The sequence below is a fragment of the Cervus canadensis genome, chromosome 3, assembly GCF_019320065.1.
Source record: "Cervus canadensis isolate Bull #8, Minnesota chromosome 3, ASM1932006v1, whole genome shotgun sequence".
Lineage (NCBI taxonomy): Eukaryota > Metazoa > Chordata > Mammalia > Artiodactyla > Cervidae > Cervus > Cervus canadensis.
In genome coordinates this window covers 21,234,794-21,251,055 of record NC_057388.1, presented here as the reverse complement: position 1 = coordinate 21,251,055, position 16,262 = coordinate 21,234,794, and the positions used below count along the sequence as shown (strand labels likewise).

General features: G+C 36.3%; 1 protein-coding gene across 4 annotated transcripts in view; it reads left to right on the top strand.

Annotated features, from left to right (window-relative positions):
• The window catches only part of DGKB (diacylglycerol kinase beta), an 808,737-nt gene that overhangs the window by 322,159 nt on the left and 470,316 nt on the right, over positions 1-16,262 (top strand). For all 4 annotated transcript variants that reach the window (XM_043462754.1, XM_043462753.1, XM_043462752.1 and 1 more), the window contains 2 exons: positions 10,020-10,105; positions 14,263-14,352. In XM_043462754.1, coding sequence (XP_043318689.1) covers positions 10,020-10,105; positions 14,263-14,352 — 176 coding nt within the window. The remainder of the gene's footprint in view (positions 1-10,019; positions 10,106-14,262; positions 14,353-16,262) is intronic.

The window sequence follows — 16,262 nt, the reverse complement described above, 5'->3', positions numbered from 1 at the left end:
CATCTAATCTTATAAGTGTAAGAATAATATGTATCTGTGTATATGTAGGCATGAGGGCTTCCCTGATAGTTCAGTTGGTAAAGAATCCGCCTGCAATGCAGGAGACCCTTGTTCGATTCCTGGATTGGGAAGATATGCTGGAGAAGGGAGGTATGAATATGAATTGAGCTGAATAATAAGAGTTAAATATGCTTATTTCTGGCTCAAAATGTTTAAATCAAAATGTAGACCTTTTTAAAGGCAAACTCTTGAAGTAAACTATTTTAAACAAAGAGAAGGAAAAAATGAAAGTGAAAGCGAAAGTCCAGTCCATGGAATTCTCCAGGCCAGAATACTGGAGTGAGTAGCTTATCCCTTCTCCAGCAGATCTTCCCGACCCAGGAATCGAACCGGGGTCTCCTGCATTGCAGGTGGATTCATTGCCAACTGAGCTATCAGGGAAGCCCTTATTTTTGATCCTTAATACAAAGAAGTGAATATATACAATGAAATGAGCATTCACTCTGGATCATTATGCTAACAATATTTATCAGTCTCATATTGATTTCCTACAAGTATCAAAGAATATAATTTTGCAATATATAATGTACACTGTATACATTTTAATAACCATGTTTATTTTTATTTATATGCTCAATCTGATATATCAAAAAATTATATACAAATGGCAGTATCACTTATTTTCTATGAATAATAAAATGTGAAATTGGAATTAAAAGAAATTCCTACATGTCGTCCTTTAAAAAATCTGGTCATAAGAAACTTTCCAAGATAATGGAATCAGTGCTGCAATTTTTCTGCTCTCTTAGCAAGTTTTTCTGGTATGCTTTTTAGATATTGTTATCAGGCATAAATGAAAACTTCCTAATTTTTCTATACTTGTTTTATCCTAATAGTTACTTAAAATGGAAAGAACACTTGTGAATCTTATATGAAATACTTTTACTTGCTTTTAGTGGCATTAACCATCTTGATCTTACTACTCACTTTTTTTTTTTAAGTGTGAAGGCATTAGACACAGAGTTACTTAACCCACACATTACATAGGATCTTGCTCGAGTTTAGCTATCAGGGATAAATAAAAAATACTCTAGGAGAGTCGGTGCTATAATGATGAACACTGAAAACTCAAGAATAATTGATTTGCTTTAAAAAGTGTTCCAATTTTTTTTTAATTTCCATTAAATGGCAAAAAAATAAATTCAGGACCCATACATGATTATTTCATTGCAAAATGCAAAAAAAGGAACCCTTCAAGTGAAATGTTTACCTTCACAGGTAAAACATATAGTCTACAGTACCAAAGGGACCACAAAGGGGAATCTTTTCAAACACTCCTCATTCTCTCATCCTCCACATCCTTAGTATGACTTAAGAAGTATGAGCCTCACATCTGCTGGTTTTTGCAGCTTAATGAATGAAAAGTGAATTGTCACACCAAGTCTCGCATTTTGACTCTGCCAAGTCTCTTGCTTTGTTCTCAGTCAGAGCTGTTTTCCTATGCACCTTCTGTCCCCATTGCCATAAGTAGATCTCCCAGTAATTTCTGCTGGGAGATAGGACTTTCATCACTGTCCAGCTTTGCTCCTAGAAAAGGCAATTTTGTCAGAACATGATGGGTGAAGATGGTGGTAAAATGGAGGAGGGGCAATCTGATTTACAAAATATATTTACTACTTTTCATAAAGAGAAAATTCCTAAATTAATAATATCTCTGGATTGTTGTTGCTGTTCAGTGCTCAGTAGTGTCTGACTCTTCATGACCTGATGGACTCCAGTGCACCAGGCTTCCTGGTCCTTCACGGTCTCCGGGAATTTGCTGAAACTCATGTCTATTAAATCAGTGATGCCATCCAACCATCTCATCCTCTGTTGCCCCCTGTTCCACCTGCCATCTATCTTCCCTATCATCAGGGTCTTTTCTAACGGATTGGCTCTTCACATCAGATGACCAAAGTTTTGGAGTTTCATCTTTAGCATCAGTCCTACCAATGACTATTAAGGGTTGATTTCCTTTGGACTGATTGGTTTGATCTCATTGATGTGCAAGAGACTCTCAAGGGTCTTCTCTAATACCATAGTTTGAAAGCATCAGTTCTCCAGTGCCCAGCCTTCTTTATGGCCCAACTCTCATATCCATACATGACTACTGGAAAAGCCAAGCTTTGACTATATGGACCTTTGTCAGCAAAGTAATGTCTTTGCTTTTTAATATGCTGTCTAGGTTTATCATAGTTCTTCCAAGGATCAAGTGTCTTTTAATTTTATGGATACAGTCACCATCTGCAGTGATTTGGGAGTCCAAGAAAATAAAGTCTGTTACTGTTTCCATTGTTTCCCCATCTATTTGCCATGAAGTGATGGGACCAGATACCTTGATCTTGGGTTTCTGAATGTTGAAATTTAAGCCAGCTTTTTCACTCTCCTCTTTTCCTTTCATCAAGAGGATCTTTAGTTCCTCTTTGCTTTCTGCCATTAAGAACGTGCCATCTGCATATCTGAGGTTATTGATATTTCTCCCTGCAATCTTGATTCCACCTTGAGCTTCATCTAGCCCAGCATTTCACAAGATGCACTCTATATAGAAGTTAAATAAGCAGGATGACAGTATACAGCCTTGATGTACTCCTTTCCCAATTTTGAACCAGTCCATTCTTCCATGTCCAGTTCTAACTGTTGCTTCTTGACCTGCATATAAGTTTCTCAGGATGTAGGTAAGGTGGTCTGGTATTCCCATCTCTTTAAGAATTTTCCACAGTTTGTTGTGATCTACACAGTCAAAGGCTTTTGTGTGGTCCATGAAACAGAAATACATGTTTTTCTGAAATTCCCTTCCTTTTTCTATGATCCAGTAGATGTTGGCAATTTGATCTCTGGTTCCTCTGCCTATTCTAAATGCAACTTGTACATTTGGAAGTTCTCGGTTCACATACTGTCGAGGCCCAGATTGAAGGATTTTGAGCATTACCTTGTTAGCATGTGAAATAAGTGCAACTGTGTAGTAGTTTGATGTTCTTTGGTATTGACATTCTTTGGGAGTCGAATGAAAACTGACCTTTTCCAGTTGTGACCACTGCTGAGTTTTCCAGAGTTGCTGCATATTGAGTGAAGCAGTTTAGCAGCATCATGTTTTAGGATTTGAAATAGCTCAACTGGAATGGGACCTTCACTAGCTTTGTTCTTAGTAATACTTCCTCAGGCCCACTTCACTTCACCCTCTAGGATGTCTGATTCTAGGTGAGTGACCACACCATCCTGGTTATCTGCGTCATTAAGACCTTTTTTGTACAATTCTCCTGTATATTTTTGCCACCTCTTCTTAATCTCTTTTGCTTCTGTTAGTCCATACTCTTTTTATCCTTTATCAAGCCCATTTTGCATGAAATATTCTCTTGGTGTCTGTAATTTTCTTGAAGAGATCTCCAGTCTTTCGCATTCTATTGTTTTCCTCTATTTCTCCTCACTGTCCACTTGAGAAGGCTTTCTTATCTCTCCTTGCTATTCTTTGGAACTCTGCATTCAGATGGGCATACTGTTCCTTTTCTCCTTTGCCTTTCTCTTTTCTTTTCAAGGCTATTTGTAAGGTCTCCTCAGACAACCATTTTGCCTTTTTACATTTCTTTTTGGAGCATGATTTGATCACCACCTCCAGTACCATGTTACAAACCTCCATCCCTAGTTTTTCAGGCACACTTTAAGATCTAATCCCTTGAATCTGTTTGTCACTTCCACTGTATAATCATAAGGGATTTGATTTAGGTCATACCTGAATGGGCTAGTGGTTTTCCCTACTTTCTTCAAATTTATCTGAATTTTGAAATAAAGAGTTCATGATCTGAACCACAGTCAGCTCCTGGTCTTGTTTTTGCTGACTGTATAGAGCTTCTCCATCTTAGGCTGAAAAGAAGATAGTCAGTCTGATATTGGCATTGACCATCTGGTGATGTCCATGTGTAGAGTCATACCTTGTATTGGAAGAGAGTATTTGTTACGAGCAGTTCATTCTCTTGGCAAAATTCTGTTATCCTTTGCCCTACTTCATTTTGTACTCCAGAGCCAAACTTGCCTCTTACTCCAGGTATGTCTTGACTTCCTACTTTTGCATTCCAGTCCCCTATAATGAAACGGACATCTTTTTTGGGTGTTAGTTCTAGAAGGTCTTGTAGGTCTTCACAGAACCATTCAACTTCAGCTTCTTTGGCATTAGTGTTTGGGACATAGACTTGAATTACTGTGATATTGAATGGTTTGTCTTGGAAATGAACTGAGATCATTCTTTTGTTTTTGAGACTGCACCCAAGTACTGCATTTTGTACTCTTTTGTTGACTATGAGGGCTACTTCATTTCTTCTAAGATTTGTCCAAAATAGTAGATATAATGGTCATCTGAATTAAATTCACGCATTCCCGTCCATTTTAGTTCACTGATTTCTAAAATGTTGATGTTCACTCTTGCCATCTCCTGTCTGACCCCTTTCAAAAGTTTACCTTGCTTTCAGGGACCTAACATTCCAGGTTTCTATGCAATATTGTTCTTTACAGCATCAGACTTTACCTTCACCACCAGACGCATCCACAACTGGGTGTTATTTCCACTTTGGCTCAGCCTCTTCATTCCTTCTGGAATTACTTCTCTGCTCTTCTCCAGTAGCATCTTGTACATCTGCCAAGCTGGAGGGCTCATCTTTCGGTGTCCTATCTTTTTGCCTTTTCATGTTGTTCATGGGGCTCTCAAGGCAAAAATGCTAAGTGGTTTGCCACTCCATTCTCCAGTGCACCATGTTTTATCAGAACTCTCCACATGACCTGTCTGTCTTGGGTGTCTCTATAGAGCATGGCTTATAATACAATGAAATTTATATACATCCTTTGTTTATACCACAAAACAGGCAAATAAAGTAGGGGGTATTAATTCCATTTTAAAGATACAAAACTGAAGCTCACCTAAGGCTACTTATTCAAGGCCCTGGAGAAGGGAATTAAACCCACTCGAGTATTCTTTTCCTGGAGAATCCCATGGACAGAGGAGACTGGCAGGCCAATGTCCTTGGGATCACAAAGAGTCAGATATGACTGAGAGACTAACACACATATGATATTCAAGGAATGAATGAAATAAGTAACGAATTAATCTCTAGGGAAAACTGCATGGATGGAGTGGAATAAGAAGATAGACAGGTTAGTTTTTCAATCCATTTAGCAATCAGTTTACAGAGAGTAAGCTGATCTGACGGTCACACGTGGTTTATGTTTGGGGGTAGGATGTTGCAAAAGAACCAAAGATGACTATTGTAAAGAAAACAAGAATGAATAACAGATGAAACATCATCTGGAATAGAAGAGCAATGGTGAGTCATATGGGTGATTAGGCTTTTACTTGAAACAGTTATGGTAAACATTTCAGATACTGGCATATTTGAAAAGTTTTTATAGACTTTACTGACAAGGTCTTTGAAAACGTAGGAGACAGACAAATTAATACAGAAATATAGTTGGTATAAACTAATTTAGGAAGAATTAGAAAATATTACCTCTTTCAGTAATTATTAAAGGAATTATAATATTTAATACCTCTTAATTAAGAAATATCAAAGACTCACCAGAAATTGGATAGTTGATTTGCAAGTGCTAACATTTTAATATACAGATACTCCAAAATTAGGGCATATTCTGCAAGGGGTTTTATGAGATGAAATAATTTGATAAAAAATTAGATGTGGTATGAAGAATAATATATTAAATCTGTTGTGTCCATGAATATACATGAAAAGTTGTAAATAAAATGTTAGCAAACCAAACCCAGTTCTCTATAAAAATGTTAATAAATAGTGTCAATTTGAGCACATGAAAGTATAGTAAGAATGGTTTAGTGATGCATAAATATGTAAATGTATAATCCCATGTTACCAATTAAGTGAATCATATCAGTATTTCACAAGGTACAGAGAATATTAACATTGAATTACAAGAAAAATTCCTTCTATATAAAAGAATTGAAGAAAATTTTATTAACCTTATCTAAGATGTCACTGAAAAAAGAAAAGAAGAGAATGCCTACAACAGACATCATCCTAAGTGGGGAAATTCTGAAAGTATTCCATTTAAGTTCAGGGACAAGATATGTATATTCTGTATGAATGCTCTAATTCATCAAACTATTGACGCCATCCATGGCCAGCACAATAAGACAGGGAGAGAAATACCAATTATAAGGACTGAAGATCAGTAATGTTACCATTGTCATTAGCACATGATACAGTTGTTTATATAAAAATCCAAATAAGTCTACAAATAAAATATAGGCAATAGAAAAAACCAACCAAGAATAAACGTAACAAAGACTTGCAAGCAAAAAATTTTAAAAATTTAAGGGTGTTAAAGAGTAAATTGAAACATCCTAGACCCATGGATAAGGAAATAAATAACATCATACATAGGATTCATGTAACTCCAGTTTTTAAAAAATAATGATTTTTTGTGTCTTTATTGTTACTTTTATGGAATATGAGAAATTAAATTCAATATGTATATAGAAAAGCAAAAAAGAATAGCTAAAATTTTTCATGCTTAATGAGATATACACTAACTATAAAGCTGTATTATAATAGTGTGGTACTGGTGCAGAGATGGACACATTCATGAATAAAATAGAATAGAGTCTAAAAGAAAAATACCCACATGTGGAAATTTGATTTATGATGGATCTGCGTGATAGAAAGTTGAGTTATCCAAAACATGAAAAGGTGGTTTTATAGATGGAAATTGTCACACAAAAGCTTAAAGGAAGGAAGAAAGGAAGTGAGAAAGGGAGAAATAGAGAAAGAGAAAGAGGGAGGGTGGAGGAAGAAGAAAGGAACTGAAGAAGGGAAAAGAAAGGGGTCCCTTTTTGACACAACCAGTGTAGAATATTGTGAATACTTTATGTATAATATATATTCTCATCTATGCTAATATTTCATACCATCCTGTCTCACATCACCACAGACAATTTCTTTGTCAAAAATAAAACTGAAATTTTAAGAGAGTAAATGTGTTCTCTTCTGACCACTGAGGAAACAACTATTTTGTTACACAAAACAAGCTAAAGTGCTAGCCATTTATCAAAAGATGGATAAACTTCAGTACATTAAAACTAAAATCTTGTTTGTTAAAGTACACATTTAGGAAAGTAAAAGAAGAAACTTTCATCCTGTACGAAGTATTTGCAAAAAACCACAAACTAAACAAACAAACAAAAATCCTCTCAAGGATTAAAATTAAGAAAAAGTAAAGAATTTTTACAAATCAGCAACAAATAAGGAGTAAAGATGGGGAAGACATTGCACACATGAGGAAACACATGAAATTAAAAAAAAAAAGTGACATTACAAGTATTAGAGCAGATGGGCTCAGCACACTTTTTCTCATATTCCTGGTAAGTACATGCATTGCTATAACTACTATAGGATACCAATTGGTAATATCTTGTCAAATTGCAAGAGTGATCACCATCCATGTGCATTAGAAAGTATTTCCAAAGATGGATTTTAATAAGAATATAAAATATTCCAAATATACAATGGCATGGATTTTAAAAAGCATAATCAAAGAAATGGTATTGAACACAGCAGTAGGTATAAAATAACTTCAACTACTCATGGATGGAAATTCAGCTACTACATGGAGGAATCTTAATAACAATGCTGTGAAGAAAAAGCAAAATATAAACAATGTGTTGTTTATGGCATGTACATTGTAACCTGAAATTCAGAATAATGCCCACCTTTGTTAACAATGGAGGAGGCTCCTAAGGCGAAGGAACACAGAAGGATATGTAAGTTATTAGAAATGGTCTACTCTCTGGGGTGGACAACTGGTACATTGTATTGCTTATATAATCTAAGCAAACTAACCCAGTGATAACCTGGAAGAAAATTTTGCAACGTGTCTAACAAAAGGTAAATGTCCACAATATAATACACAACGAAATACAGGACAATTTTGTGTTCTACGTATCTGTGCTTCCTGTTACTAGATAGGGGTGGTTCAGTTGATTTGTTTACATTACTATTGTATTTACACATTTTGTATTACATTAACCAAAATTTTAATGATGCTAATTTGAATGAAAATATTACTAATAATGTCTAGTGTTTATAAGAATAAAATACAACTCATGGGAAAGAGATACAGTGCTTTGATGGTGCAGTTTACAAAGGAGGTCACAGGTCTGTGAGCCTACAAAAATATGTTCAATCAAGTAGTAAACAGGGGAATGTGATTTTATGATAATCCACCAGGGTATTTTTTTTTTTACCTATTGAAGAAATATCATAAAGTTGTTTATAAGTAGTGTTTTGGAGTTTCAAGGAAATGGACACATACATGTTCTGTAGTGGGAACCATCCAGAGGGTAATGTGTTGTTGTAATGGAATATTTCCCTTCTAGAAGATTAGCTTTCAAAACTGATACACTTGTTCAAATAAATGTATTCAAACAATATTAACTACAATACCTGTTATTTTGTGGCAGCGAAACACTAAAAATACTTTAAAAGTACAGGAAATGACAGTATTTTTAATCATAGAATGTTATATTTTGTCAGTCGCTCTGTCGTGTCGGACTCTTTGTGACCCCCGTGGACTGTAACCTGCCAGGCTCCTCTGTCCATGGAATTCTCTAGGCAAGAGTACTGGAGTTGGGTTGCCATTTCCTTCTCCAGGGACCTTCCCTACACAGAGATTGAACCTGTGTCTCCTGCACTGCAGGGAGATTCTTTACTATCCGAGCCACCAGGGAAGCCCCAGCGTGATAAAATTGACGTGTACGTTTATATATGTAATCTTAAAATTTTCTTAGATGACTGCATACAGTCTTCCCTTGATATCCACAGGTGATTGGTTCCAGGACTCTTCAGATACCAAAATCCACAGGAGCTTTAAGTCCCTTATATAAACTGGCATTTGTTGGCATACACTTAAATGAACTTTAGGCTACTTATAATACCTAATAAAATGGAAATGCTATGTATATAGTTGTAAAATACAATATACATGCTGTGTAATAAGTTGTGGTTCACCAAATTCAAGTTTCACTTTTTGAAACTTTCTGGATTTTCTTTCTAAAGATTTTCAATTCCTAGTTGGTTGAATCCACAGATGCAGAACCTGCAGACAGGAAGAACCAGTTGTATTATATTGTTACCACCAGGGCTAGAAAAGTGAAGAGACACATTTCCAGATATTCTGTCCTGTTTCAATTTTTTTTTTTTTTTCAAGAAAATAGGCATGTATGATTGTATAACTAGATGCATTATTTGTCTTTGTGGTTCTCCCCAAGGTAGGCTGCATTAATAAGCACGCTGCATGCAGTAGCAGCAGAAGTGGTGAGCATTTACCACAATCAACCCAGACATTTTTGTGTGTTCCTGGGTGGTAAACACTGCCTAGGAAGTCAAAAGAGTGGAGGAAGCCTGGCTTCTAGTCGCAGATTCAAAGTCAGAAGGAAACACTGAAAACAGCTGACTAAAACCTCAGATGCAGCCTGATCAATTTCTCCCAGTAAAGGAGAAGGCAGAAAACTCTCAAAGACATTTTTTACTGAGCTAATAGTCACATTTATATAATTGTTCAAGAGAGAATTGTTGGTCAATAAAAATCAGTAAATAAAACAAAATTGTATACATATGTCTAGGTAATCTGTATAGTCTAGGTAAACTGCATATCACATATGGGATTGTACTTTAATGAAAATTATTATAATTTATTCATTTTATTTTTTTACTTTAGAGTTGTTAAAAGAAAAATATATTTATTATGGAATATAGAATTTATAATGATAACATTTAAATTAGGACATGTTGATACTTCTGTTTTAGAACTTCATTGTAGATAAGGGTTTACAAAACCCTTTGTAAACCCATTGTAGTTTAGGTTTACAAAACCTAAATCTTTCATTAGATGAAATGCTAAATATACAAAAATAAAAATGTCCTAATTTTGAAATATCAATCATGTGCTGTAACATGCTTATTTTTCAGGTTAAACTTTTTCCGTGATGTTCCTGATTTCCGAGTGTTAGCCTGCGGTGGAGATGGAACTGTAGGGTGGATTTTGGACTGCATAGGTAAAGACGACACGTATTAAATGTGGCTTGGGTGAGAGTGGAAACCTTAAATTCTGTGTATTTCATTTGTTTATTTAACACATCCATATCTTTATTAAATAAAATACACAGTGATACAATTAGAAATCTGGAATGTTGCTGGCTTAATTTATTCTGTATTTCAGATTTTTAACAGTGAAAATAATTTACAAATAACTAGACATGCTTGTGTTCTCATTCATTTTTTTTTTTTTTTTAATTTTTTTATTAGTTGGAGGCTAATTACTTCACAACATTTCAGTGGGTTTTGTCATACATTGATATGAATCAGCCATAGATTTACACTTATTCCCCATCCCGATCCCCCCTCCCATCTCCCTCTCCACCCGATTCCTCTGGGTCTTCCCAGTGCACCAGGCCCAAGCACTTGTCTCATGCATCCCACCTGGGCTGGTGATCTGTTTCACCATAGATAGTATACATGCTGTTCTTTTGAAACATCCCACCCTCACCTTCTCCCACAGAGTTCAAAAGTCTGTTCTGTATTTCTGTGTCTCTTTTTCTGTTTTGCATATAGGGTTATCGTTACCATCTTTCTAAATTCCATATATATGTGTTAGTATGCTGTAATGTTCTTTATCTTTCTGGCTTACTTCACTCTGTATAATGGGCTCCAGTTTCATCCATCTCATTAGAACTGATTCAAATGAATTCTTTTTAATGGCTGAGTAATATTCCATGGTGTATATGTACCACAGCTTCCTTATCCATTCATCTGCTGATGGGCATCTAGGTTGCTTCCATGTCCTGGCTATTATAAACAGTGCTGCGATGAACATTGGGGTGCACGTGTCTCTTTCAGATCTGGTTTCCTCAGTGTGTATGCCCAGAAGTGGGATTGCTGGGTCATATGGCAGTTCTATTTCCAGTTCCCAGTTTTTTAAGGAATCTCCACTGTTTTCCATAGTGGCTGTACTAGTTTGCATTCCCACCAACAGTGTAAGAGGGTTCCCTTTTCTCCACACCCTCTCCAGCATTTATTGCTTGTAGACTTTTGGATAGCAGCCATCCTGACTGGCGTGTAATGGTACCTCATTGTGGTTTTGATTTGCATTTCTCTAATAATGAGTGATGTTGAGCATCTTTTCATGTGTTTGTTAGCCATCTGTATGTCTTCTTTGGAGAAATGTCTGTTTAGTTCTTTGGCCCATTTTTTGATTGGGTCATTTATTTTTCTGGAATTGAGCTGCAGGAGTTGCTTGTATATTTTTGAGATTAATCCTTTGTCTGTTTCTTCATTTGCTATTATTTTCTCCCAATCTGACGGCTGTCTTTTCACCTTACTTATAGTTTCTTTTGTAGTGCAAAAGCTTTTAAGTTTCATTAGATCCCATTTGTTTAGTTTTGCTTTTATTTCCAATATTCTGGGAGGTGGGTCATAGAGGATCTTGCTGTGATTTATGTCGGAGAGTGTTTTGCCTATGTTCTCCTCTAGGAGTTTTATAGTTTCTGGTCTTACATTTAGATCTTTAATCCATTTTGAGTTTATTTTTGTGTATGGTGTTAGAAAGTGTTCTAGTTTCATTCTTTTACAAGTGGTTGACCAGTTTTCCCAGCACCACTTGTTAAAGAGGTTGTCTTTTTTCCATTGTATATCCTTGCCTCCTTTGTCAAAGATAAGGTGTCCATAGGTTCGTGGATTTATCTCTGGGCTTTCTATTCTGTTCCATTGTTCTATATTTCTGTCTTTGTGCCAGTACCACACTGTCTTGATGACTGTGGCTTTGTAGTAGAGTCTGAAGTCAGGCAGGTTGATTCCTCCAGTTCCATTCTTCTTTCTCAAGATTACTTTGGCTATTCGAGGTTTTTTGTATTTCCATACAAATTGTGAAATTCTTTGGTCTAGTTCTGTGAAAAATACCGTTGGTAGCTTGATAGGGATTGCATTGAATCTATAGATTGCTTTGGGTAGAATAGCCATTTTGACAATATTGATTCTTCCAATCCATGAACACGGTATGTTTCTCCATCTGTTTGTGTCCTCTTTGATTTCTTTCATCAGTGTTTTATAGTTTTCTATGTATAGGTCTTTTGTTTCTTTAGGTAGATATACTCCTAAGTATTTTATTCTTTTTGTTGCAATGGTGAATGGTATTGTTTCCTTAATTTCTCTTTCTGTTTTTCTCATTGTTAGTATATAGGAATGCAAGGGATTTCTGTGTGTTAATTTTATATCCTGCAACTTTACTATATTCATTGATTAGCTCTAGTAATTTTCTGGTAGAGTCTTTAGGGTTTTCTATGTAGAGGATCATGTCATCTGCAAACAGTGAGAGTTTCACTTCTTCTTTTCCTATCTGGATTCCTTTTACTTCTTTTTCTGCTCTGATTGCTGTGGCCAAAACTTCCAACACTATGTTGAACAGTAGTGGTGAGAGTGGGCACCCTTGTCTTGTTCCTGATTTCAGGGGAAATGCTTTCAATTTTTCACCATTGAGGGTGATGCTTGCTGTGGGTTTGTCATATATAGCTTTTATTATGTTGAGGTATGTTCCTTCTATTCCTGCTTTTTGGAGAGTTTTAATCATAAATGAGTGTTGAATTTTGTCAAAGGCTTTCTCTGCATCTATTGAGATAATCATATGGTTTTTATCTTTCAATTTGTTAATGTGGTGTATTACATTGATTGATTTGCGGATATTGAAGAATCCTTGCATTCCTGGGATAAAGCCCACTTGGTCGTGGTGTATGATTTTTTTAATATGTTGTTGGATTCTGTTTGCTAGAATTTTGTTAAGGATTTTTGCATCTATGTTCATCAGTGATTTCATGGAATTTAATAAACCTACTTCCTTGGTGGGTCAGCTGGTAAAGAATCCACTTGTAATGCAGGAGACCTGGGTTCGATCCCTAAGTTGGGAAGATCCCCTGGAGAAGGGAACAGCTTCCCACTCCAGTATTCTGGTCTGGAGAATTCCATGGACTGATAGTCCATGGGGTTGCAAAGAGCTGGACACAACTGAGCGATTTTCACAGATACTTCCAGATCTGTACTGACAAATTCTTTGTTAAAAATAGATCCTTTCATAAAAAGGAAAGACTTGATTCAAAAGAAGTTTTATTGTCTATATGTCTTGAAGCTAAGTTTTATTCAGTCAATGCAGTTGAGAATATTCGACCTTTTCATACCTCAAAAATATTCAGATTACAACTGAATACATATTGTCAACACCCTTTTGGTAAGCACCTAACAATTTTAACCTACTAAACTTTTTTTTAATTTTGAAAAAGAAAAGTGAAAATTGTATTCTTTGGCCCTCCAATAAACAATGTCAGTAGTACTGATATTTTAAGTACAAAACCAGAGTTCAAGAACTGCCAAAATTAAGGAGTCCCTTGAACAGTGTCTGAGGATTTGTAAGAATTTTAGTGAAGACGGTAGGAATGATTGGTTTTCAGTAGCCCCTAAAATCTAAGCCTTTGGTAGTATTCTGTGGCACATCCCTACATAATTACCCACATATGCTTACTCTGAGGGGCTGAGAAGGGAGAAAAATAAAGTAATATAAGTTTGTGAGATGTCTTCAGTGGCTCAAACAAAAGCATGTGGAATTTCGGCGATATGATCTTTTCTGAACCCAAACACTATGTTATATAAACTTGAATCTCAAACAAAACCTGGTAATGTCTTCTGTTGTTGACTCTGACACAGAGCAGGACAACCATTGTTAGCATTTCACTAACTTTTAGAATTCCACTGTTTTCAAACTATATTTTTCTTAAAGTATACCTAGACTCAATGTTGCCAAAGGACTTTTCTAAAGAACCTACTTTTCCACTTTAGTGATATCCTTGTGTTGCATATACCTGCACCCTTGAGCATTTCAACAGCGTGCTAAAATTTTTAACTAAAGTAACATATTTAAAAATCTTTCCTCACATGTAAGTCTTAAAAATCCCTGTCACTCTGTGAATTATGGTATTTACTTCCTTTATAAATTGCTACAAATACATGTAAGTTAATCATAATTTATAATTGTATATATCTATAAAATGTGACTTTTTCTAAGTACCGTGTAGAACGTCTTCCATGCCAAGCTGTGTTTTGTTTTGTTTTGTTTTCAAATGTTGTTCAGTCAGTGATCAATTTTTTTTCTTTCAATTTTTCAATTATACAGAAAAGGCTAATGTAGTCAAGCATCCTCCAGTGGCTATTCTGCCTCTCGGGACCGGCAATGATCTAGCAAGATGCCTGCGATGGGGAGGAGGTAAATATATATGAAAAATCACCAACAACAAAAAGTCTTAAAAAACAGTAATATAGTGGAGAGCACCCTCTTTCAAAAAACTAAATTTAGCATTTCTTCACTGCATGACAGCTTTCATGTGCTTTTAGCAAATGTAATGCTGTGAGATACGTAATATAATTTTGAACAATAGTCTGGGGTAGACAAACAAAGGGTGGGCCAAGAGTTATGTGATTGCTAATTATACACTAGATGGGAGGGCAAGCATCTAACTTTCTCTCTCTGGTTTTTGGGTTTCCAACTTAAGAAATGAGGTAAGCATGGGTTAAATTTAAAATAATGTTCATATTTTTAATCTCTGACTTGTGTGAAAGAATAACAAACAAAGGAAAAATGTTGAAAGGTGAAAGAACAACTTGTCCAGGAATGAGTACAAGATGAAACCAATTTTCTCAGACTCACTTGGCACTGCATGGTATGTTCTGCACTTGGAATAGACAGTTAAGAATAGAAAGAACAGAAGATCTGCTTTATACAGGGCCTTAAATTCTAGTGGAATATGAAGTCATATGTAAATTGTGAGACTTCTTACTGACAAGCAAGATAATAATCAGCATAATGAATGACCTTACCTAGGAACTGACAAGGTAAAATAGGGAGAACTTGAGGGGTGGTGGTGGTTTAGTCGCTAAGTCGTGTTCCACTCTTGCGACCCCATGGACTGTAGCTCACCAGGTTTCTCTGTCCATAGGATTCCCAGGCAAGAATACTGGAGTGGCTTGCCATTTCCTTTTCCAGGGGATCTTCTCAACCCAGGAATCGAACCCAGGTCTCCTGCACTGTAGGCAGATTCTTTATGGTCTGAGCCAAGAGAGAAGCCCCAAATAAGTTCAGTCACTCAGTCGTGTCCGACTCTCTGTGACCCCATGGACTACAGCACAGCCAGGCTTTCCTGTCCATCACCAACTCCTGGAGCCTACTCAGACTCATGTCCATCGCATTGGTGATGCCATCCACCCATCTCATCTTCTGTTGTTCCTTTCTCCTCCCGCCTTATTTCCCAGCGTCTGGGTCTTTTCCAATGAGTCAGTTCTTTGCATCAGGTGGCCAAAGTATTGGTGCTTCAGCTTCAAAATCAGTCCTTTCAATGAATATTCAGGACTGATTTCCTTTAGGATTGACTGGTTTGATCTCCTTGCAGTCCAAGGGACTCTCTAGAGTCTTCTCCAACACCACAGTTCAAAAGCATCAATTCTTTGGCGCTCAGCTTTTTTTATAGTCCAACTCTCACATCCATACATGACTAATAGAAAAATCATAGCTTTGACTAGATGGGCCTTTGTTGGCAAAGTAATGTCTCTGCTTTTTAATATGCTGTCTATGTTGGTCATGGCTTTTCTTCCAAGAAGTAAGCGTCTTTTAATTTCACGGCTGCAGTCACCATCTGCAGTGATTTTGGAGCCCCAAAAAATAAAGTCTCTCTCTGTTTCCATTGTTTCCCCATCTATTTGCCATGAAGTGATGGGACTGGATGCCATGATCTTAGTTTCCTGAATGATGAGTTTTAAGCCAACTTTTTCACTCTCCTCTTTCACTTTCATCAGGAGGCTCTTTAGTTCTTCTTTGCTTTCTGCCATCAGGGTGGTGTCTTCTGCATATCTAAGGTTATTGCTATTTCTCCCAAAAATCTTGATTCCAGTTTGTGCTTTATCTAGCCCTGCATTTTGCATGATTTACTCTGCATATAAGTTCAGTAAGCAGGGTGACAATATATAGATTTGACGTACTTCTTTCCTGATTTGGAACCAGTCTGTTGTTCCATGTCAAACCCAAGTTTCCTGCATTGCAGGCAGATTCTTTCCCATCTGAGCTAAGAGAAAAGCCCCAAATAGGGAGTACTCTAATAGGTGAATAACGACAGAGCCATATAG